Source organism: Aphelocoma coerulescens, chromosome 6 (genome assembly GCF_041296385.1).
Source record: "Aphelocoma coerulescens isolate FSJ_1873_10779 chromosome 6, UR_Acoe_1.0, whole genome shotgun sequence".
Lineage (NCBI taxonomy): Eukaryota > Metazoa > Chordata > Aves > Passeriformes > Corvidae > Aphelocoma > Aphelocoma coerulescens.
Genome location: NC_091020.1, coordinates 16551208 through 16574997, shown reverse-complemented (window position 1 = coordinate 16574997; position 23790 = coordinate 16551208). Strand labels below are relative to the sequence as shown.

The 23790-nt window shown below is 39.2% G+C and overlaps 2 protein-coding genes across 6 annotated transcripts in view; one reads left to right on the top strand and one right to left on the bottom strand.

Moving 5' to 3' along the window:
- Window positions 1-33: 33 nt before the first annotated feature.
- Window positions 34-13429, top strand: ANXA7 (annexin A7). Its single transcript, XM_069019397.1, has 13 exons — window positions 34-113; window positions 1718-1775; window positions 4548-4767; window positions 5075-5176; window positions 6278-6318; window positions 6583-6685; window positions 6983-7077; window positions 7760-7873; window positions 9123-9293; window positions 10890-11060; window positions 11174-11249; window positions 12447-12559; window positions 13084-13429. Exons 2-13 carry the CDS (start codon window positions 1719-1721, stop codon window positions 13204-13206), a joined length of 1386 nt encoding a protein of 461 aa, XP_068875498.1. The 5' UTR covers window positions 34-113; window position 1718; the 3' UTR covers window positions 13207-13429.
- Window positions 10070-23790, bottom strand: part of PPP3CB (protein phosphatase 3 catalytic subunit beta) — a 47181-nt gene continuing 33460 nt past the window's right edge. For 2 of the 5 annotated variants that reach the window (XM_069019393.1, XM_069019394.1), the window contains exons 13-16: window positions 16760-18762; window positions 16441-16500; window positions 15749-15820; window positions 10070-10444 (exon numbers count right to left, since the gene is read on the bottom strand). In XM_069019393.1, coding sequence (XP_068875494.1) covers window positions 18584-18762 — 179 coding nt within the window. In that variant the 3' untranslated portion in view covers window positions 10070-10444; window positions 15749-15820; window positions 16441-16500; window positions 16760-18583. Of the gene's footprint in view, window positions 10445-15748; window positions 15821-16440; window positions 16501-16759; window positions 18763-20422; window positions 20453-23790 lie in introns of all 5 variants that reach the window. The other 3 variants (XM_069019391.1, XM_069019392.1, XM_069019396.1) reach the window with 3 other exon arrangements.

Below are 23790 nucleotides of genomic sequence, written 5' to 3'. Positions count from 1 at the left end.
CCGGGCCGGGGCGGGCTCGGTGCCGGGGGCGGGGCGGGCATCGCCGGCTGCACAGGCTCCATTTTGCGGTGTGGCTGCAGAGAGAGGCCGAAGGCTCCGCAAGTTCCCCTCAGGTGAGGCGGCCGGGGGGGAGGGAGGAGCCGGCCGGCCGCGACTCGCGCGCCCCTCGCCCCAGCCGCCGGCCCGGCCCCGCCGGCTCCTCTCGCACCGGCGGGGGCTCGGCCCCAGCCCCGGCTCTGCTCACACATCGCCCGGGGATTCGGCCCCAGGCCCCAGGCGCTGCCGAACTGGATGGAGCCCCGGGCAGCGCTCCCGGAGCCGCGGCCGCCCCCGACTCGGGGCTCGGCAGGTGTCCGGCCGAGGGAGGTGCCGCCCGCCCCAGGGAGCCGCACCCCCGGCGGGGGCTGCCCTGGCCCTGCGGAGCGGGGACGAGGTCAGGTGGCCTCGGGGGAAGCAGATACCGGGATACTTGCCTCCGCCCGCAGCTCCACCTTGCCGGAGGATATGCCGGGCTGGCCCGCGGCTGGCTGCTGAGGGAGCGGGAGGGGCTTGGGGCGATGCGTGACTGCCCGGAGCGGAGCGGAGCGGGGCGGCGGCGGGCGGGGCCCTTAAAGGCGGCGGGGGCGCGGGGAGAGCTCGGGCGGTGCGGGACCGTCCCGTCCCGTCCCGTCCCGTCCCGTCCCGTCCCGTCCCGTCCCGTCCCGTCCCGTCCCGTCCCGTCCCGTCCCGTCCCGTCCCGTCCCGTCCCCCGGAAGAGGGAAGACTTCTCCGTGTTTACCGGCTGAGCTTCTGCCCAACACACCGAGCGCGGCGCGTCCGCTGATGTTTTACCGCGGGCCGGTATCGCAGCTGACTCACAGCTGGCCCCCGACTTAACCCGCCCTGCGTCCGTCCGGGGACAGCGGGGGAAAACTACAGTCTGACGGGAAAATCTGTTGTTGTTTTGGTTGTAAAAGTAGTTATGTCAGAGCCCTTGTTCAACTTGAGGATGCTTGTGCCAAATTTAAAGTCCATTTTTTTTTCCCTGTCATTAAATGTTTCATAACCTGGCTAATGGTCTCGAATCTCCCTGCCCACTGGTTGGCAACATGCGGGATGGGATGATCTCTGCCCCTACTCCCCCAGTCCCTCTGTTAAAAATGTGACTAAAATAAACAGTTACTGTCAGGAAACAGAAATTTGCTCCACGAATGAAGAAATGCTGAGGGATTATTCCTGTTCTTATCAAATTACCATTTTAAATGGGATAGCTAGGGTACTGCTCTTCTCCCAGGAACTACCCCTCTGAGCAGAGCAGTGCAGGATGATGGATACAGGTGCTTGGTGCAGGGCAGGACTGGGGCCTGCACTATTTCTGTCATGGCAAAGGGTTCAGCTCCCTCCTGCTGGCACCCCAAAGTGTACTCTGTATTTCAGAGTTTTCTAGAGGTTTGAGCCTCTTACCATGCTTAAGTGTCTGTCTGACCCTGAATAAGAGTGATAGTTAATTACGAAGTTGAAGGTGCTTCCCTTCTGAATTCTGATTGCTGTGGTCAGATGTAGGAGAGAAAAAAAGGAAAAGTTTTGTGGGTTAATAGCTGACAAGTACTCCCAAGCAATTCTAAACCTACTAAACATACTATTCAAGTGATTTAAGAGGTAATTAGCAAGCAAATACCTACTACAAACTCATATATAGTGCTTCACAGTGAAAATGTCTTTTTTTTTTCTTCCCTAGAATGTCATACCCAGGTTATCCCCCTTCTGATGGCTACCCTGCTTTCCCAGGCTATCCTGTAAGTATGGCTCTTGAATGTGTTACATTCCTAATGCATTTATATTCTATGAAATCCTTACTGTGCTCTGTGTGTCTGTAAATAGTAGCTGTCTGTTCATGTTCTATTCTCTAGTGATTATGCTTTTTGTTTTCATCTGTATATCTCTGAAGGTGACTTTACAGCTGTCACACAAGAATTCCAAGGAGGAAGCTTAGTTTTGTTAATGATGCCTGTTGTTCCAGAAAGGTCTTTGATTCTTTGGTCTTGTTTCATTTTTTTCTTGTGAGTTTGTTTTTTTTTAAATATAGTTGTCTCATCTCAACAATTCTTTTTTTTTTTTTTTTTTAAGTTTCTTCTATAAATAGGAGGCCCTTTACATGTAGGGTTAGAGGTAATCTCTGAATCAATCTGTACCAAATACTCACATAGCTGTATCCCAGGATTTACAGAGATGCTGAACAATTTTCAGTGGTCCCAGCCATCAGGAAGAGCTTGGAACACTTTACTCAAGTAGCCCAGCATTCATATGACACCAAGTAAATATTTTTCTGAGGATAGAGGACACTGTATCTTGACTACCCTATCCACAGGACTGTTCCACCTTCAGCACACAACTGAATGAACTAAAAATTTTAAAGGAAACTTAATGGAAGGCTGAAACGTAGCAGGTATGGCTGATACTGCAGTCTTTTTGATATGCCTGCAATGTTTTTCAAAGCTAGATTCATCTCTGTACTTTTATGGCACTGATCATGGCACTGATCATAGTGTCATTGTGGGAATTTTACCTGTGTTTTATGTAGTACAGAACCAGACTTAAGCATGGATCTCAGCCTAAATGTCATTAAGATACTGAAAAGCTATAAATAAATGCAAGATATAAATATATGCATATAAATACATGCAATAAATTCTCTGATGATTTTGCTTTACAATCTACCCTTACTTCTTCTGAAACATTAAAGTCAGTCAAACTAAAGACAAACATATTAGAAACAAGACTATTAACTCTGGGATTTCTTTTCTCCCCTCAAGGTTCTGCTGAACCCTCATGGTTTTAGCTGTTGTTTATTTTTAACTACATCTGAAAACATATTTTTTTCTTAGCTAGCATTTAAAAAATGGCCAACTTCAATTAATTAATTTAAAGACCTTCTAGACTTGTTATCAATGATTTTCTACTCTCATTAATGATGCCCAATGTGATAACCAATTCCAAAAGCATATGTGAAATTATTTTTTTCTGCAGCACTGCTAGTTATCTGAGCAGGGCTTTTGAGGATCCTAATTTTGGATTTATGAATCTAAATTCCAATAAAATATTTTTGTTGAGTCTAGCAGGGAAATATTAGACTGTACCCCTGGGGAAAAGAATATTATATAGCCTGGGCACAGAAATTTGGGGGTAGAAATCTTGGGGCAGCCAAACCCAAGGAGAACATTTGAGCTAGGCTTTGCTGCTTTGCACTTTATTTCTGTTTTCTGGGGTAAAGAATGAATGTGTACTGTATGTAATGTGTGACCCATATTTCTAAAGCTAGTCAGTAAAGATGATCCCCAGCAAGGGAGTAATGGGTCCCTCCATTATGTTTCATTATGAAGCTGATTTTAAATACTTGATTTCTAAGATCAAGTATAATGGCTTTTACCTTACAGTGCTTTCCCTTAGAGATCCAGATCATTAAGGTAAATATTTCTAATATATCTTAATGCTAATAGCAACCTTTGTGGTATGGCTGGTAAATCATACCTGTAGCAAAACAAATATATAGGTGTTGGAGTTGTTCTTTGTATTTAAAACCTGTAGTAGGTGTTCAGTCTGACTCAGTGATCCAGATTTAGTCACTGAATGTCCATGCTTTATAACCTGGATTCCAAAGGAAGTGGGGAAAAACCCCCAAGAAGTTCTTACCCTGTAACATTTGAAAATACTGTTTGTGCAATAGAGGCAGAAGTTTCAAAGCTACTGTGCTCTTGCAAGTCTTGTAACAGGGGGTGAGCTCCTGATGATTCATAGAGAGCAAGCTGAGCTGAGCTCACCTCTTCCTTGTGTGGCATAGAAAGAGCAGCTTTCCAGTAAGGGACCAGGTGTCCCAGTGGCTGACAAGTCAAGTGTGGCTGAGCACTGCGAGTCCTCAGGGAGGAAGGCTAATGACACACCAGGCTTCAGCAAGAGCACCTCTGGAATACTGTGTCTGGTTGTGGCCTCCCAGTACAACAAAGATGTGAACAAAGAGGAGATGTCTGGGGAAGGCTGCTTGCCTGGAGAAGAGCAAGTCTTCTGCTGCATGAGAAGGGCCATAGAGACATTGGAGCCAACTCGTGTCAGGGGTACACAGTGAAAGGGCAGCTAGCAAATAGAGATTGCAATTTGGTTTGAGGAAAACATTTTTCACTGTAAAAGCAGTCAAACACTGCAACAGGGGCCTAGAGAGGCTGTGAATTTGCCATTCCTTGTATATACTGAAAACCTGACTATCAGGCTTTGCATAACCTCACCCAACTCCAAAGCTGGCCCTGCTTTGAGGGTGGATGGGATCACAGGTCATCCAGAGGTGACTTTCACCCCGCAGCACCCTCTGATTCTGTGTCAACGAAGGAGATGCATCAGAAAACCCAACCAAGAGGACCCCACCCAGGCTTCAGGAATTCTGCTGCTGCTGCTTCAAGCCCTACACCTAATCGTATAATTCATGTTGTTATTATTCATGTGGACATTTTGGCAGCTTGGGAGTTTTTACTCTAATGTGCTGTTAACAGGCATACAGACATCCCGTTTTTGTGTTTCAGCCAACAGGACAGGAGTCTGTCTATCCACCAGCTGGTCAGTACCCCTATCCCACCACTGTTCCTGGAGGATTCCCTCCATCAGGAGGAGGTACCTTTCCTGCAGCACCACCAAATGCTGGGTTTCCAGGGGCAGCAGGATATTCTGCCCTGGGGGGCTACCCTGCTTCAGGGAGCTTCCCTGGAGCTCCCCAGGCTGGAGGAATGCCACCTTATTCTGGAGGTAAGAGTACCAGTCAGGAGTGATTTCCAGTGTCAGCATTCCCTGTGCTCGTTAGAAGTAGTAAAGAAAAGCAGCTTTGTTCAGTGATCAGCTCAGGCAGCAGCACACAGGCAGCCAGCCAGGTTGCCATCCAGCAGGAAATACCTGCATGCTGATGGCAGAGCCTTGGTGGTTCTGGGTCACTGCACTTACATGCAGAAACTGGTCTCTTACGTAGCTCTGCTCAATAACCTGGCTCATGTTGTGTTAAGTCAAGTACAAAATACTAAGTGTGCTAAAGTCTGGGTTTTTCCCGTGGCTCCTCCAGGCCCTGGCTTTGCTGTGCCTCCCACTGGCCCTGGCTTTGGTGGCTATCCACAGCAGCCTCCCGCCCAAAGCTATGCTGGAGGTGGACCAGCACAAATTCCAGGTATGTCATCTATAAGAAACTTTAAGCACCCAAGGTTAAACCAAGAGACCCCAGGATAGGTAGTAACAAATTAGGCCCTTACCTTTGTTACTTGTAGCTGTTGAGGTTTGTATGCTGTGCACCTCCTGCCACCTTTCTTGACCAGGCCACTGAAGGGGCTGATGAGAACCAGTTCCGTAGGTGCTACATCCAGAAGGGATGGATGTCCCTGAATAATGGTCATGATGTAGTGGTTTAGGTGGTTATTCTTTTTCAAACTGCAAGTATCTGATGAGAACTGTGAAATCCAGAGTCCATATTCAATAAGTATCTAGCAGTTCTGTTAATCTCAATGGCATTTTTCAGATCAGTGTGTTCACAATGATCCCTGGCATACTGGAGAAAGAGGAAAGGAAAATGCATACATTTGCTTAAAAGCAGTGCAGTGTTTGTAATGCTTTAAGTGGTCATTTACTATAAGAGATTATTTTTGTCCTGGAATATATCAGTTGTGTTTTAAAGAAATTCAAAGCAGCAAAACATTTTTGTTTTATGATTGCTTTGTTAACTCTGGTACTAAGTTTCTATTAAAATGATAAGGAATGTCCATACATATTATGAATAAAAATAAAATTCCAGTAAAAAAAAAATAGTTTTAGCTTTTGTATTCACAGTGCTTTTGATCACAGAATGAGATTCCTTCAATCCTTTCTGCAGCAATGAATTCTGAATATTTATTGTTTACATGCTAGGCATTTTAAAGTGTATATAATGGCTTTTAAAGAGAGCATGGGACACACATTCTTCATTTGTTTGGGCTATCTTGGCTTCTGTCAAAAATAGCAGAATTTCTTAAGGAGAGATCCTTCCAGTTCCCACAGCACCAGTAAGTTTAGTATTTTTAGAATTGCCTTGCTAGTGTATGTATCAAAATGCATCTGTGATTGCTTCTTCCCATTATTCCCAAGGAAAGAAATTCAGTTACTGATTGTGGTAGGTATCATTACTTAGGAAGCAGATTGTGTACAGTGGCAGGTTTGGCTTTATATTCAGATTAGATGGTATTTTTACAGTAAGAGGAGATGTAATTAATTTTTCTACCTTGTTCTTTATTTTCACTAGGATTTCCTGGTGGACAAGTACCATCCCCAATGCCTGGCCCGGTATGTGCTGTTTTCTCTCCTATAATTAATCTTATGTGGCCTCTGTAGTTTTTATGTTTTTATAGCTGATTTCCAAAGGTTTGGACTGTGTTCTGCATCAGGAGTTTCCATCTACCCTCAGAGTAATGTTGTCCTCATTCTGTGTTAGAGTAAGAAATGGAGAATTAATGGACAATTCCTTCTGAAGTACTGATTGCAGAGCTGTGATTTTAATTTGAATTTATATTGTGCAGATATCTAGTTACGTGTGACTCTTATTTGCAGCCTGCTGCAATGGTTCAGTATACCCAGGGTACAATTCAAGCTGCTCCAAACTTTGATGCTGGAAGGGATGCAGAAATTCTACGCAAAGCTATGAAGGGTTTTGGTAAGTAAAAAAGCTTTCATTCCTATTGATCTAACTTCTTAATGCCATTTTGTTGTTTTCTTCAGTTTTTATTTAACTATACTTCCCCCCCCCCCCAGCTTTTCAAAAGTTACATTTTCAAAAGGGCCTGGGCTATTTAGTAGATGAAGTTCCATAGAAAATTTGGTAGACTTAAATAGCAGCCACTTACTATGTAACTGTGCCCAAATGCAACAGTATAAAATGCACAGTTTCGGCGGGGGGGGGGGGGTGACACTATATTGCATTCTTACATGACATTGCCCTTCTCTTTCCAAGGAACTGATGAGCAGGCCATCATAAATGTTGTTGCTAACCGCTCCAATGATCAAAGGCAAAAAATCAAGGCAGCTTTCAAGACTATGTATGGCAAGGTACGTTCACTAGTTCTCTGAATTGGTAAACAAAACCAAACTTTCAGCTGCTGCTTTAACTGCCTGGTTGCATTTTAGTTCTGGGGAGCGATTTGGGCATTTTTTAAAATGTACTTCTTTTAGTTATATTCCTTATATATTGGGATATTTGACATAGTGTTGTCCTGATACCTGGAAGAAGCAGGGGTGGGGGAAAGCTGGAGGCTGTCTGTGTCCCTGACCATACAAGAAACTTCTCTGCTTCTCCAATGCTTGATAGAAAGTAATCAAGCTTAAACTGCCCTTGTATTTGTGTCTGAAACTACTGAGTTTTTTATGCACACAAAGCAGCACTGAAATATTTTTCCCAAGAAACAAACTGAGAAACTGATTGAGGATTGGATAGTAAATAAAAGTCCAGGTTAATTTAATTTCTTCCCTCTGTCATCTTTGCAACTTAAAGTGAAATTTTGTAGTTGTGGCATTTTCCAGGACTTCACTACATCTTAAATAGTGAGGAGATAGTGGAGAAGAGCTGAGGTGTCAGAGGAAAGATTTTTGTAAGAAACAAAGCTTTACAGGAAAAACAGCACAAAGGTAGAAATAAGTCATAAAAGTAAATTCTAGTTTGATCTTTCTTTGGTATATAATCTGTATATGCCTAACACTCTGCAAAGCCCTTTTTGTGTTTGTAATTGAACAGGATTTAATTAAAGATCTGAAGTCTGAGTTAAGTGGTAATGTGGAAGAACTGATTCTAGCGCTCTTCATGCCTAGTACCTACTATGATGCCTGGAGCTTACGTCATGCAATGAAGGTATGGTATTCCTGTGAAGGAAACAGTTTAAAACCATCTTAAAATGCTCATCTAAGAATACCTGGTCCCAGCATTTTTGAAAAATCTGCTAGTGTCAAATAAATCCTGGAATTGCAGGGCTTAAAATTATTTTCTGCTGTGTCCCTCAGTTCCAGATGATTTCTGCAGGATTAGCCAACTCAGGGCAAATATCCACTCAGTAGAGGAAGAAATGCAGCAGGACAGAACCTTGTTCTCTACCACTTGGACATAATTATTGCTAGAACCTAAAAAGGGCCACGGTGCTGTTAAAACCATAGTCACTGTTTAATCTAAAGGTACATACCTTTCCTTACTAGGAACAAACCTTTGCTACTGAAAAGTATTTTTGGATTATCCCTTTTTTTCCCCCAAAAAAGACAATGAAGAAATAATTTCTTGAGGTCAGATGGATATATCTGTTCAAGTATAAAGACAGCATTTAGAGATTAGGTGAGCAAGTTGGTTTTTTAAACTTTTAACTCAGATAAACTGGTACATCCAGTTTACTGGAATGTCTTGTTTGAGCTGCAGCAGCTAGCAGGTGGCTGATAGTGGAAATGAGTAACTCAACCCATGTATGAATGCACACCTTCTAGAGAACATGGAGCTTAAATGAAGATCTGCCTTTAATGGGGAATAGCCATTTTCAAAAATTCATAACATAAGATTACCTAGAAGTCTCCCCTCTCCTATCTAGTCCTTGCCTGAATTGAGATGACCATGCCAGTAAGATCCCCCTGTACACAGAAATCACACTTAACTTTTATTCTGGGGAGAGGGAAGCATCTATAAAAAGTTCCATGTTGAGGAAGCAGCCACATTTGGATAGGAAACACACTTGTGTACTGACCAGAATGGAATTTACATGTGTACCTTTGACTTCAATGATAATCCTAAGGCTCTACCTTCCTACAGTAAGTTTCCAGATTAAGGTTGCCAAAGAATTTCCTTCCTAAACCATTTTCCAGTTAACTTTGGCCAGTGTCACTGATGTGGATGTATGGTTTTGGGCTGTTTCTCTGAACTGGTGCAGAATGGCATGTTTGAGGAATCTTCTTTCCATTTTAAGTGTACAGTAGACTTGGTGCTTTCACACTGCAAGGATACTGTTCTTACAATGTAAATTGTATTAGGTTTTGAAATACCAGATGACTGGTATTATTTCACAGTTGAAGAAAACTGCATAGGTAGTGCTCTGTAGTTATGCTTTTGTTTTCTCTGCCTACAGGGAGCAGGCACGCAGGAGAGTGTGTTGATTGAGATCCTTTGCACAAGGACAAACCAGGAAATTCGTGAAATAGTGAACTGCTATAAATCAGAATTTGGAAGGGACATTGAAGAAGACATCAGATCAGACACTTCAGGACACTTTGAACGATTACTTATATCCATGTGCCAAGTGAGCTTTAATTATTTTTTTTTAATAAGATAACAGCGTACAGTCTGATGTGTGTAGTCACAATGGCTGCATAAATAGCCTGTGTATGCTTAGTTAGAGGCAGGTTTTTAAGAAATTAGCCCATGGTTATTAATTTATTCCCTAAGATGTGACTCTTCAGTCCCTCCTCAAGAGATACTTCTTATCCACAAATCCATGATGAATTGTGTGACCTAATTTAGCACCCTCAATTAGTATCAGAATTTATGTGGAAATATTGTGCAGATGCAACCAAGTGGTTCCCTAAAGCAGTGCTCTATACTGCTTTTAGAGCAAGATGCTTTTTATTTTTTGCATATGTTAACAAAGTAATCTGGGTGAAGCTGATTGGATAACCTCCGTGGCATGTAGAATGCCTCTGAGAATCCCTACAAACAAGATAACATGTGCCACAGGGCAAAACCTCCTTCCCAAGTTACTCCATAGCCTGCCTTCCCTTTACATCACCAGAATTAGGGAGGTGCTGCTGCTGAACTCAGGTGACCACTGGAGTTTGTTTATCCCATATCATTTACTAGGGCTCATTTTGTGTTGAAGAATAGTAACTTGCAGTTACCCATATTTAGGAAGAAATATGTAACTAATGCAACTTCCCACAGGGCTCTGATCAACTTGCCTATTTTGTGTTAGAATTTCTATGACACTTCTCTATCTCCTTGGCTTCTACCTTTGTGAGAGTTCACCTATGCTCTAGATATTTGGTTAAAAGTCAAAATCCAGAAGAAAGCAAACCTGGAGAAACTCATGCTGCTAATTTTTATTTTGATAAATCCAGTAGTTTACAATAACTGACAATCACATCATTTAAATAATATATTAACCACTACAGATACAACAGTATTTGAGAGAATGTATTCAGCCTAGTCAGCCAGTATGTTTAGCAGTATCCATCCATGCACTGGGCAGCAAAAAAACCAAAACAACCACCAAAGCACATAAAATGTCATACAAGCCCTACTGACACAAGTGTAGTAAATGCTTTCTGGAGACATTCTTACTTGAAATAAGCAACTTCTAAATAAAATAGGAGGGAAACCTGAGATATTTCAGGTGTGCATATTCAGTAAGATAATTCATTAGTTCATTTGGGAAGAGTCTTTGCAACTTGAAGCCTAGAAACAAATCAAGAGAAAGCTTACATTATTAAGTAAAACAGAGAATTAAGTACAGTACTTAATTAGAACTATGAGATGGTTTGTAGGGTGAAGTTATCTGAGTCAGTGTATCTGCAGTTTAAAGCATGTCCTACAGATAGGGTTCTGAGCCACTTGTGTATTGAAGAAAACATGTATCCACCATGAAGAAGTCAGTTTCAAATAAGAAAAGACCACAGAGGAACTACTTGTCACTTCTCTGGGAAGGCAGGCAAGGGCACAGAACCAAATAAAGAATATTAAACCAAAGAGGAGTTTTAAAGCAATGTAATGTATTTCAAACTATTTCTCTTTCTGCTTCAAGCTTTGAAGATGTATGCTTGGTGTCTATGTACCCTGCAAGCAGTTAAATCATAGCCTTCTCTGTGAAATTTTATTTGAAATCTGTTGTCTTTGCATTAAGGGTAATCGTGATGAGAATCAAACTGTGGATTATCAAAAAGCTCAAGAAGATGCTCAGCGTCTGTACCAAGCAGGTGAAGGAAAACTTGGGACTGATGAATCTTGCTTTAATATGGTTCTGGCAAGCAGAAGTTTTCCCCAACTGAAAGCAACAGTTGAGGCATACTCCAGGGTAGGAGTTCTTCACTGATTTCAAATAAGCTTGGTGAATGTAATTAACCTTAAATTAAGGTTCCAGTTGTTACTGCATTTCATCATCCACATATTAATCTCATTTATTTGTAGATTGCTAATCGTGATTTATTAAGCAGCATTGACCGAGAATTTTCTGGAAATGTGGAACGTGGTTTGAAGACTATTGGTAAGTTATATTGTTCTTCCCTCCCCTTATCCTTTAGGAATTAAACCTAAATGTAATCAAAGAAGAATCCAGTTCAGCACTGGCCATATGGCAAATGATCCCACAATCAGAGCCTCTGCTAGCACAGAAGTAGCTTCAATTTTCAAATGATTCATCTTGCACTTAAATGAAGAAAACATGTATCCACCATGAAGAAGTCAGTTTCAAATAAGAAAAGACCACAGAGGAACTACTTGTCACTTCTCTGGGAAGGCAGGCAAGGGCACAGAACCAAAGGTCACTGGTTAGTGCTTGTAGCTGTATAATTCAGAGTTCTGCAAAAGGAGGTACCAGTGTCACAGAGCTGTGACTGGGTGTGCAGCTCCTCAGCAGAGACAGCTGAGCCACCCACACAGATAACCTCAGAGCCAACATGAACCTACTGAAGGCACAGTTCCTTTTCTACCCCCTTCCCCACCACCATCTACCCCAAAAAGCTCAGCAAAATAGAAGATGCCATTTTGAATTCACTTTTTCCTACTGACTTGTTATAGTAAAGCAGTTCAACACAATTCAGCACAATTAACTGATAGTGAAAATCAGTAATATTTAGTAAATCTGGAGACACCAGTCATATCATGCTCACCCAAATGACAGCAATTCTGTAGCCATAATGGATAAGCAAAAACTTCCCAGAGTATATTCTACTCAGAGTTTAATGGGAAAAATTCAGGTCTGAGAATAAGATAGAAGAATAATGGCTCATCTCTGAGTGTGAACAATCTACCTGAAACAAAATACATGCTGTAACTACAAGAGCTATAGAACCTTCTACCTTTGTACTTTTCTTAGTGAGATTCTAGCAATGGAACATGAGTAAAATACCTTGTGTCCCAGTACCAGCTACCCAAGGAGAAGAACTGGTTTTGAATTACCTGTTTGAGAGTTAAGATTTCAGTGCTTTGAAAAGCACTTCCCCAGAGGAGTTAACTGCTAATAACCATAAGTTTTTGTGTGAAGGAATAACTCATTTGGTCAACTTGAAAATAAGCTTATTAGCTTTATAAACAGGTCCCGTTATTCACAGTAACTGGATCTTCACTAATACCAACCTCTAGCCTCTAGCTGTCTACAGCAAAAATCCTGAGCTGATCTTGCCAGGTATCACTATACAGGATACAATACTGGAACTAATCCTAACAATATACTTTGTTGCAGTGCAATGTGCTTTAAATCGCCCAGCCTTTTTTGCAGAAAGACTTTATTTTTCTATGAAAGGAGCTGGCACAGATGATTCTACCCTCATCAGAATTGTAGTCACTCGCAGTGAGGTAAGAAATTTTCTCCTGTGTACAAGTCACATGCAGCAGAAAGCTATCTACCCAAACCAGCTTGTCACTTAGTCCTCCTTTCACAGCTGTAAAAACATGTACTGCATGAAGCTTTTATGGGGCTCACATTTAGATGAATGTGTTAAATTAGTTTTAAAGCCAGCTTTCACGTAGTAATTTAATTAAGTCTGGCTAGATAGTAGTAACTGCTTGTTTTCCTTTTTAACTATTATTTCCCGTCTACATAGCAAATGATCACCTCCAGGTGAGAAGTTCACCTGTTCAGAGTTAGGATAGCACAATCCTAACAAAGTATGGAACAACTACTGGACTCTGCTTGGGGAGCTGCTCCTCTGTCCTTGGAGGGACCAGCTGGCTTGTCCACTGCACAGGGTTAATCATTGCACATCTCACCCTTGGCATGTGTTCTCTAGTTTGCAAGGGAGGAGATGTGGGGTGACTGTCTAGGATTTAAATCATACACTGTGGTTAAGTTTTCTGCTTTTTTTTTTGTCTTTGCATAGATTGACCTTGTGCAAATTAAACAGATGTTCACACAGATGTATCAGAAGACACTGGCTACAATGATAGCAAGTGATACAAGCGGTGATTACCGGCAGTTGCTGCTGGCAATTGTTGGGCAATAGAAGAGAATTATCTGGTTTTTTGGTTTGTTTTTTTTTTTTAAACAAACTGAAGGACATGAAACATGCTTTACGTAGATACTAACTATCCTTGTAAAAGAGTAATTTTAAAGGTTGCATAATCAAATATGCCTTCTTGATGATTCAGTAAGCTTTTTGCACTTACAATGCCTTAATTTACAGCACATAATATTCTTCATTGTATAATAAAAAGATATATCTTGTCTATTAGACCCTAAGCCTCAGTCTTTTTGACCCAGACAAAAACACTTCCCCTCTACTGCACTCCTGCATGAGTCTCTGGGGGAGTCAACTGTTTCAACCAAATGAATCTCCAGCACTCAACAAGTTTCCTGAAATACCTAAACTGCTGAGCTTACTGTGGAAGACAAACAAAGCCTTAGGCTAGGATGTAAAGCATTTTACACCCCGTCCCCTTTTAATGTCTTTCCATCATAATGTTGAAAAACATTAAGTCAGAATACACTGACAGTTTAGGAGCCTTGGCAGAATCTGACTGTACTCCTGGTATTAAATTCCTTAAATTACTGGTTAGTTACCATTATGCTTAAGGCAGCAATGAAAAGGAGAAATCATCTTGGATCTGATTTTGAAGTCTCTCCTTGTAAAGGAGTAGGTTATACAGCAGCTGACCGAGCAGTGAAAAAGCATTTATTTAATACTAAACTGTAAATCCAACCCAAAGCAGTTGTGACCTACACAATATAAATGACTATGTGGATGTTTTCAAAGGATTTAAAGAGAGTAACTTTGAACAGCACATTTGGTTTTTTTAGAAGGCTGCAGTAAATTTGTCCCCAGCCATAAATTTAAGAGAAGCTTCGAGTCTGGCAGTAGTAAGCAGTGTGTTCCTTCAGCAATGCTTTAACAAGTAACAATTGCATTATAGGACACACAAAAAGCAAAAGCCTATTTCTAGTATCGCTCAAGACAAAAATCACTAGGGCTGGTAGCGCTGGTTCCAATATGACAAACCTTTCACTCTGCACAGCATGAACACAGAGGTTTGTGCACAGCAACAACAGATTATCAAGTGTATCATACCAAAAAAGCTTATCTATTTTACTTATATCAGTGGTCTGCAACCTGTCTGATTTTAGACTATAAACTTTTTCTGATACTGGGAAGTACAGTTCAGCTGGGTCAGATTAATTATTTCAAATACCAAATCAGTGGAAGTTGATTTGGAGAGACTAGAAGACATTTTACTCTGCACTGCTTTGGTCATCCTTGGTGCAAGTATCCACTGAGATAGATATACAGGTGTGTATACAGATATCCATCTGTCAACAGCTTTCCAATCTTGACCAAGATTCTTATAAGCTTTGGTTCTTGTTTCTTTGTTCTTGAACAAACTTCCTTACAAGTGAAGCACCTTAACACTTAATAATTAAAGCATATTAGTGCATATCTATCTTTTTATGTGACTGAAAATCCCTACCACTTCACTTGTCATTCAAAGCAGAATATTGATTAAATCTGGCTCATACATACTATCACTAGAAAATGAACAGGTGAAGAGGGTTCTATGTACTATTCTATGTGAATGTAAAACATTGCCATAAAACAAGTAAAAGTTATTTTCCTTACGTGCTAGCAACAAAGAATTGTTAAATGGGTAGCAAGAATTGAATGATTGACAATGAAACAAAAAACGTCGCAAAAAATAGGCAAGGAAAGACTGAACAGATATTGTCTATCCTGCCTCTGAAAAAGCCTTAATTTTCTACATAACTTATGTAATAGTGCTTTCAGATTAAACATTAGAAAAAAAGCAAGCTGTTATGAGAGTCTTCCCTCCAAAAGCATTTAGACTCACACCAGAAGTGACCTCTCTTTCTAAGAGAAAAACAGCCTCATTCCCATCCGTTTGGTTTTTTGCAAGGGGCCAATCTTCACAATTCAAGACATGAGACTGGGGCAATTTTTCCATTTCACAACTGAATTTAACAAGCTTTGAAAAAAAAGCTGTTGTTTCACACTATAATTTTGGGAGGTGTGGGTGTTTGTTTGCCATTGAACTGGATACAGGTAGGTTGTGAACTTGGCCGTTCTTCCCCGTTCGGCTCAGCAAATGGCAGCACATTCCCTCACAGCACAAGTCCCTGCTGGAAAATAATCCCCCAAAACCTGACCCAGCATAGTCTGTACTTCTGCTTCTCAGTTCCACCAACACACAGTTACACTCTTTGGGGCAGAGACCCCAGCCCACCTCTGAATACTTGCTGCTGGTGCCCTCCAGGTAAGCACTCCACAGATGCTGGTCCCACCCATCTGCTCAGAAGAAGTGACCCACATGTGTCTGCTGAGCCCAGGGCAGGGCAGGGAGGCAGTGACAACTCCAGCTCAAACCAGGACCTGCCATGCCTCTCGCAGCTTTTGCTGCCTGTCCCCTTTGGCTGTCAAAGCCAAGCTTTCTCCCCTCTCTACCCAAGAACAGACTAAGGACATATAGATGACTTCTTTTTTTTCTTCCCCTCCTTAAAATGCTGAAAGCATAAAACAAGTAATGCAAACTACTTACAGTTTTCAGGGAATAAGGATATAATTTCTTCTCCCAAACAATATAAGAATTAGAGACAGCTCCAGACTCCACCTTACAGAAACACAGTAGTAAAAAATGAGTGCCTCCTTTACAAACAGGAACACCCCCAGATACAACCCTGTTACCTGACTACTTGCCTAAAGGGTGACAGGAGAAACACAGCATGAGAAATCAGGCCGACAACTACCCAGTGAATTTTCCTTTACAGCAGATCTGCCTTCATATCTGGCAGAAACTACTACAGACAATGGACACTGTAAGGGAGTCCTTAAAGCAGCAAAATGGATGCTGCCAGGGAATCCTCACAGAAGTGACCATCATTGCTGCGGGGCACTTACTGCTATACAAGTATCAGAACCAGTTCTCTCCAATTACAGTGAGGTCTTTCCACACAAAGATTGTATCTGTATTTTCTTCATATACACAATTCCAGATACTCAAAATCCTCATCACAACCAAGATCTGAGTATCAAATCAGGACAAATAGTTTCTTGTGAGGTTGAGACATTTTCCATTAGCACTTAAAAGGAGAGAGGTACCATCAACCATGTTCATAATAAATTTCAGTCGTACTTTGTAATAGATTTCTGTTCTGCTCTAATATGACACCATATGCAGACTGTACAGCTCACAGGCATGGGAGTGCTTCATAAAAAAGCCAAAAAACTTACCATTTTTAATTTGATCTTCTGCACTCAAACTCTTGAGAAGAATTTCCAATTAGAATGCATCTGCAATAAAGTAAAATTGAATATTAAAACTCCCTTACCAACACCACGTCACTTATCTTAATTCTCATCCTGTTCAGCAGCTGTCCTTAGTTTAAAAAGAATATTCCAAAAGACTAATTTATGTGTCTGTACGGACTGTCAAAACAAACAATTTTCCCCCTCTGCCCAAAAAGCTGCCCCAACACACTTCAGTAGTCGAATGTTTAATTCAACATATGGAACACAGCTAAGCATAAGAGTCTTTCTAGAGTCCACTAACCCTGCTCTGACAAGTGTGTACAAACCAAAAGTGAATGTCTGGTTTACCACACACAAAATATCTCTGAGAGAGAACTGAAAAGCAAAAAAAAAGCAGCAGGAATAAAATATAAATTAAATAGTGTTTACATTCAGCTAGTTCTCTGCAAACTAAATCTGACCTTCTGTGCTATTTCTTTGAATAGCTTAAATATTGAAGACTATGTCTAAACAATTTTCAAGGTCAGATTAGACCTATGTATGCCAAATAAAACCAATACACAGTGATAGGAGCCGCAGCCCATGCACAGAATTTATTGTGTGCTACCGTTTATAAAATACTTTAATAGTTCAGAACATGCATAAAATTTCCAACTTAGGGGTATGTACAGATTTTACTTTATGGCAAAAAAAAAAAAGAAAATAAAAAAGGAAAAAAAAAAAAAAGGAAAAAAAAAAAGAGAGAGATGAACTCTAGTGACATCAGTTTCAAGTTGTGTTCCAGGGGATAAGAAGGACATATAGCAAATGTCAAAATATATAACAAAGTACACTGGCAATCAGTACAGTCCATTATTTGTGAACAAATTAGCACAGGGCTTCAATTTTTATTTTAACCAAGCAGTCCTGTAGATACCAAAATACATGCAGTCTCAAGTTTACACTTTCACTAATGCCTTAGCAGTTGAACAGAGCAATTGCTTACGCGCTGCTTTGCTTAAACAAAAAGTATGTCCGATACAGGTTCAGTTTCCTTTACAGATTTAAAAATAATAAAAAGCTTGCAGCTATTCAGCCCAGTGATTATTAGCTATTTATGCAACCGTAATACTCACAATAAACTAAAAGTACCCATAACATCTAGGTAACCTATAGATGTACATCATAGGTCTATATATTAAATATTTGCAAAATGAAAACATGCATACACAAAATACGATGCCAAGCTTTACAGACTTGATATGAATCAAAATTTACTTAAACAATGTACAAAGTTCAATTAAAAGTACCTTAAAATTAACACTTCCATATTTTTCTTACTTTTAAAATTAGTATATATAATTTTTTTTAAATTCAAGGTGGGGAAGAGTCTTGAAAAAGCTGGGCAAAAAAGTTTCTAAATTAAATATTTTTTTTTTTAAATCTGTGTTCAAGTAATAAACATTCCTACATAGAAATCTTCTGATAAGCTGTAACTAAAAAATACAGTGAATACAATATAGAATTAGCAACATCTAAGGAGTAAACCTGAGGTCAGCATTTTACAGAATGACCAACTGAAATTTTTTGGCTTTTTTTCTGTTATTTAAAATACAGTTTTTGCAGCCTCAGATATTTTAAGACCATTCTAATCTATAATTTTAAAGACATATCATGAAACCAGTGTCCATTAATAAATAGTTAGCTCTTAGGGTTGCATTTGAAAGTCTGATTTTAAAAAACAAACAAACAAACAAACAAACTACCTCTACTGAAAGAAAAATCCCATTTGTAAACTTAAAAGTGTTGACAACGATAAGTGTAAGATGCTAGTCTAGGTGTGCTTTAGTGAGAACAGCCCAATTCTTTCCCCAGATCTCTTCCAATCTGCAGCAGCCAGTGATGGATGTTGGTGTGAAAGGGTGAGGCACACGCTCTCAGGAGGTTGGGTCACCGTGTAAGAGAGGGGCTGTTGTCTCAAAAGCATGATGGTCTCTCTTCAGTGGGATCAAGTCAGATGGTTTTCCACCTCGTATTAACTAGTCACTTCAAGTGATCCCCCTATTTCATTTGTTGTCGCATCAAAAAGCAGTAATCTAGGAATTCTCAGGCAGGACATGAGTGAGTAAACCAAAAGCTGATGTGGTCACTGTGCATTGTTGTTGCCAGTTCCATTGTTTCCATTGGCATTTGCTGTGTTTATAGTATTAATACCATCTTGCTGAAGAGCATCTTTTCTTGGTGGCATTCTCTCATTGATCCTATCCAAACCTTTTGCTTCTTCAAAACTGCAGATTTTATGTTGCGGAGAGAATCCTCGTATTGCTTAACAAAATGCAAATTTGATATGTCAGTAATGGAAAAATAAGTTGAAAGCATATACTTTTTCTAACAAATTATGTTTAAAAAAAGGTAAAAAAATCAGCCAAAGAAACTTATGGCCCTGCAACTGTATTGCTAAAAGATTCTATAACCTGCTTTCCTGAAATGTTTATGGCAATCATGATTTCAGTTCCTTACAAAAAGAACAAAGTATGGCAAATATTCTGCAAGTAGGAATCAAGGGGTTTAAGCCCACTTGATTGCTTCTGCGTGTCCCTGGTGGGGCCAGCTATCACTGCTGTGCTTTTGCTGCCCAGCTCATCGGGCTAATCTTAACATCCCCCTTCTCTTCAGGGCAATGTCAGTAAGATCTAAGCAGCACAGCAAGTGCAGTGGAGGCAAAGCAGCAAAGGGTTACAAAGGTAGTAGCAGATTTACATCCTGCACACGCACCGATGGCCTGATCCTGCAGTTTTCATGCAGGCAAAACTGCAGGATGTGGTTCACACTGTGCTAATCATGTGGATGATGGAAATGGACACAACCACAATTACCAAGTTAGCACTGTGGTTCAACAATGGTATCATTTAAATACAGATGTATTTAAAGTAAGTATAGAAAAAAGGTATTATTTTGCTACTGATTATTTTGATGAATGAGGTCTGTAGTTGAATTTACACCTGAAAATGGCTGACCACATAATAAGACTGAAGTCTTTGGGATGAAATAATTCTTTGGAGATTTAAGTACAGCTTTCCACTCACAACAACAGGACCTCTTGCAGGTGTGTGTGAGAACAGAATATGGCACTTGTTTATATTTTTGGAGATCTGACTTCCTTAATTAAAAAAACAAAGAATACAGTCATTAAATGGTGCTTTGCAACTAAATCTGAAAAACCCCAAAGGCAGCTCTCTCAACTGCTATGCTGTTTCTCATTCACTTCATTGAATTCTGAGCAAGAAGAAACTAAAGTCTCTCTGAAAAGAAACAATCTGAAGTTGAATACTCTGAACCAATTAATTTGATGGCATTTTGCTCAATACCACTAACAGAGGACATATATAACATATATACAACTTATTTAGCACAGAAGCACTGATAATCCATTGAATTTAATGTCCCATAAATACTAGAAATAAATCTGAACAATAAATTATATTCAAAATCTACAGAAAAAAAGTTATACATCTTGCACTACCAGATATCACAGAAAGGTAAAAAAAATATATTCAAAGCCATTAAATAGATTTTATGAGAAAAGGCATGCATAAAAAACCCTCCTTCCACATATAACATCCCCTCCCCACAATCACACAAAACCTTCAGCTGAATGCAGAAAAAAAACACTAAACACTTCTATTCTTAAGAACTTCAAGACAATACCACATATCACAACATGCTATTATACAAAAACCTACAGTATATTTTGTAAAAAAACAAACCAAAAGAGACCAAAAATCCCCAAGAATTTCCCTAAAATATTAAAGATAACCATTATCCTAAAGCCAGAAATGAATGTTACATGTAAAATGGATGAATCAATGCAGTTGATTCATCTCTGCTTGTGCAAGTTGAAAATAAAACACACCCACACAGAGTACTTTTGAATTCCCTCCCAGACACCACAGATCTCTGCCAAGGGCAAAGACTCTGATCATACCTTTTTCAGCCTCAATTGCCTCTACAGTGGCTGTACAGAAGTGAGCAGATGCATGCAAAATGAATGAGAAAGATGAAGAGTGTAATATCGCATAGCAGAAAAGGCAATGATCAATTTAATATAGTATGCTACGCCAGATTAGACTACAATTAGTTAAAAAGACAATTAAGTTTTTGGGGGGTTGTTTTTAAGTCTAAGTGAAATTTTTCCTAAATTTTAGCTACCACAGTTTATCAACTAAAAGTCTGTCAAAGTAACACTAATTAACTGATGTTATTAACTATACATTTCTGTAAGTTTTGGTTGTGATTTTTGTTTCAGCTTTTTTTAAGACATCAACAGAAAACTTCAACTGATGCTAAAGCTGTGGATGGTTTAAAAAAATACTAAAAATCTATTTGAGACTATTTCTGAAGATTAAAATGCATTAATGAGCTTCATTAAATTACCAGGCAGGACACTATAAAAATAACACTACCAGCATTCTAATAATAAGAAATTATTTTCCTCTTTATCATTAGCTCCCTGAAGTTTAACTAGTACTTCAATTTGTCACAATATTTTAAGCTAAAATGGACACCACTGAGAACTGAATCGTGAAATTTAAGCCATAAAAGACAAATCCAGCAAATCATATTTACAAAGTCTTGTAAGTTGTTTAGTTGAATCAACAACAAAGTCTACAGCAGGAAGAGGTCTGGATTTACCATAGTCTTAGTGGGTGAATTAATGTGAATATGAAAAACATTTAGCTCACTAGCTGTTTTTCTAACTAAATAACTGTGACATCAGCTGTGATTTCTCACGTGTAAGATCTTTCCTTATAGTTTTAGCTCTAGAAGGCAAAGCTTTAACGTAAGGTTGTTATTATTATTACAACCTGAACTGTAGCTAAGTCAATTCTGGTAACAACTTTTTACCTCCCCTACTATTTGCCATGCCTCTAATACCACAATTTCAGAAATATTAAGTAAAAGTAGCTTACACAGAGGTAAACCTACTTGTGTAGTGCTTCATACATTCTGTTAACAACAAAAATCATACCAGAATATTCAAGCAAGTGCTGGGGAAAATAGCTCTATAAGAAAATAGGGCATTAGATCAGAATAGAATTCTTTAAAGAGATTTAAGTTCATTACTTCTCATTTCCTATCCAACAAAACCAATCACCTACACTATGCCTACACTATGTTATGTACGAATTGCCTACATTATGTTATAAGCTCACTGTTGCATAAGATTCTAATTTTCACTGAGACAGTCTAAAAAAATTTGGATACTTGCATTAAGTAGGTATCCAATAAATACTTAAGGAAAATGCAGCATTTTGTATTTCATATACTGCACTTTCCATGGAACAAAAAATGAAAAAAAAGCTAAAACATTTCAGCACTTAAATCTACAGAGACAAGGGCAATTCCAGAATTAAATCAAAAAGCCACTTGTATGGATGGTTATTTATGTTTACGTTAAGGGAAAGAAACTTCCTCTATTTCTAAAAATAAATTACTTTAAGAATTCTTTTAGGAAGTCACCAAATACATACTTTCAAACTATAATCAATTTGCCATACAAATACGAAACTACGTAAGAAAAACCACCTCTTTCCACCATTTCCTGTTACCTGTGGAGTCTTTCTTTTCAATCTTTTCCTGAAAAGATCACGAATACTGATTTATCTCTGCAAATTATGTAGCTTGGTCATAAATACAAATTTCAAAATTTACTCCTAGTTCACTCTACTTGTAGTACTACTATTCCAAAAAGACCTTGGAATATACATCACAGTTAAGAAAAAGATAAATTTTCAACTTAACGTAAAAGAACAAACTGACTGGAAAATACAAGCACTTTAAAAAACCTGTACAGACTCAATTTGGAAAATAATTTTCTTGGATTCTCTTTTGCAGGTATATCTAAATTAAAACTCTAGTCTTTGTAGACTTTGATAAACCTCAAATAAATACTGGATCATATTAACAGGTAATTCTAAAGTCTTTGCTCTGAAAATTCTCACTTGAGAGCTGATTTTAAGCAACAGGTTTCAATGGCATTTCCATCCTTAATTTCAGTTCTCCCCTTGTTTTACTTAACAGATGGATGTGATAGAAAATCCTTGCCAATTTTCAACATAAACCCAAAAAACTATCTTAACTGCTTTCTGACTAATAGCAGGGGCAGTAGTTCAACTGATGTCCATGGAAGTACTTACAGTTTTTAATTTAGACTTGTGTTTAGTATGTTGCTGAATAAAGCTTTAGGTGTTTTGTCATTTTTTATCAGATGTTGGCTCAATTTGGAAGCTAATTTTACTGAATTCAGTTCACAAAATAAGTCACTAGGAAATGTTATTTTAAATAAAAGTACTTAATATGGTCTTTAGTATTTCAGCTATTATAATGCAAGCAACAAAAATCGTAAGATACAATTTACATTTTAAAAAATTTAGAAATATACAAAAGCCATGATGTCCCAAAGTCTGTTTTTATCCTAACACATTAAAGCTATCCACAGGTAAGCTATGACTCATTTTTAAATAATATACCCATACATTCATGAAAAATAAAATTCATACATTGACTTCTCCCATAGGATGTAGGCTTGCATTTTTTTCCAGAACTATCTTTTTGAACTGACTTGTCTTTGTTTAGCCCATCACTACAGTCTGCATTTGCCATTTCCCCTGGGCTGCTCTGTGCTGCAGTGAGGATCTGTCCTGGCACTGCTGGCTGGGATGGCAGAGCCACCAGGCACCGCTCCTCCAAGGAAGAGGAGCAGAAGGGCCAGCAGCTCACAAAACACAGCAGCTGGGCTCAACAAAGTCCTGCCAGAACAGCGGCATTTGCTAAGACCCCATATGAAAGGTGTTACTGACATTAAGAGCTATAATAGGTTTATATGCAAAAATTGCATATATGTGTATATCTGTTTGCCCTGATAAAATAACTTTAGCCCAGCTCTCTAGAGAAACGTAGATATACACTCCAATTTCTTGTAACTTTCAAAGCTGCTTATAGGTTTAATAGCAACTAGTGTAACTAGACCTTTCCTCAATGTGCCATTGAAAAATAAACATTTGTAAGACTGAAACCAGGAAAACCTATGGCATACTGGTCAATTCTGTGTATCTTTAAGCAAACAAAAGAACGGAGTAAAAGAATTACTTCAGTTAATATTATGTTCTTTCATTTTTGCAAGCCTAACTAGTTTAAATTATTGATAGTATACTGACCAACACAGTACGAAACATTTCAAAGAATAATTAAATATTTGTAGTAAGAAATCCTGCTATACTATTGGTGACCATATTTTTGTCAAGAATATAAATTCTCTGATATTACAATGATTTAGAAAATTGTCAGTTAGCA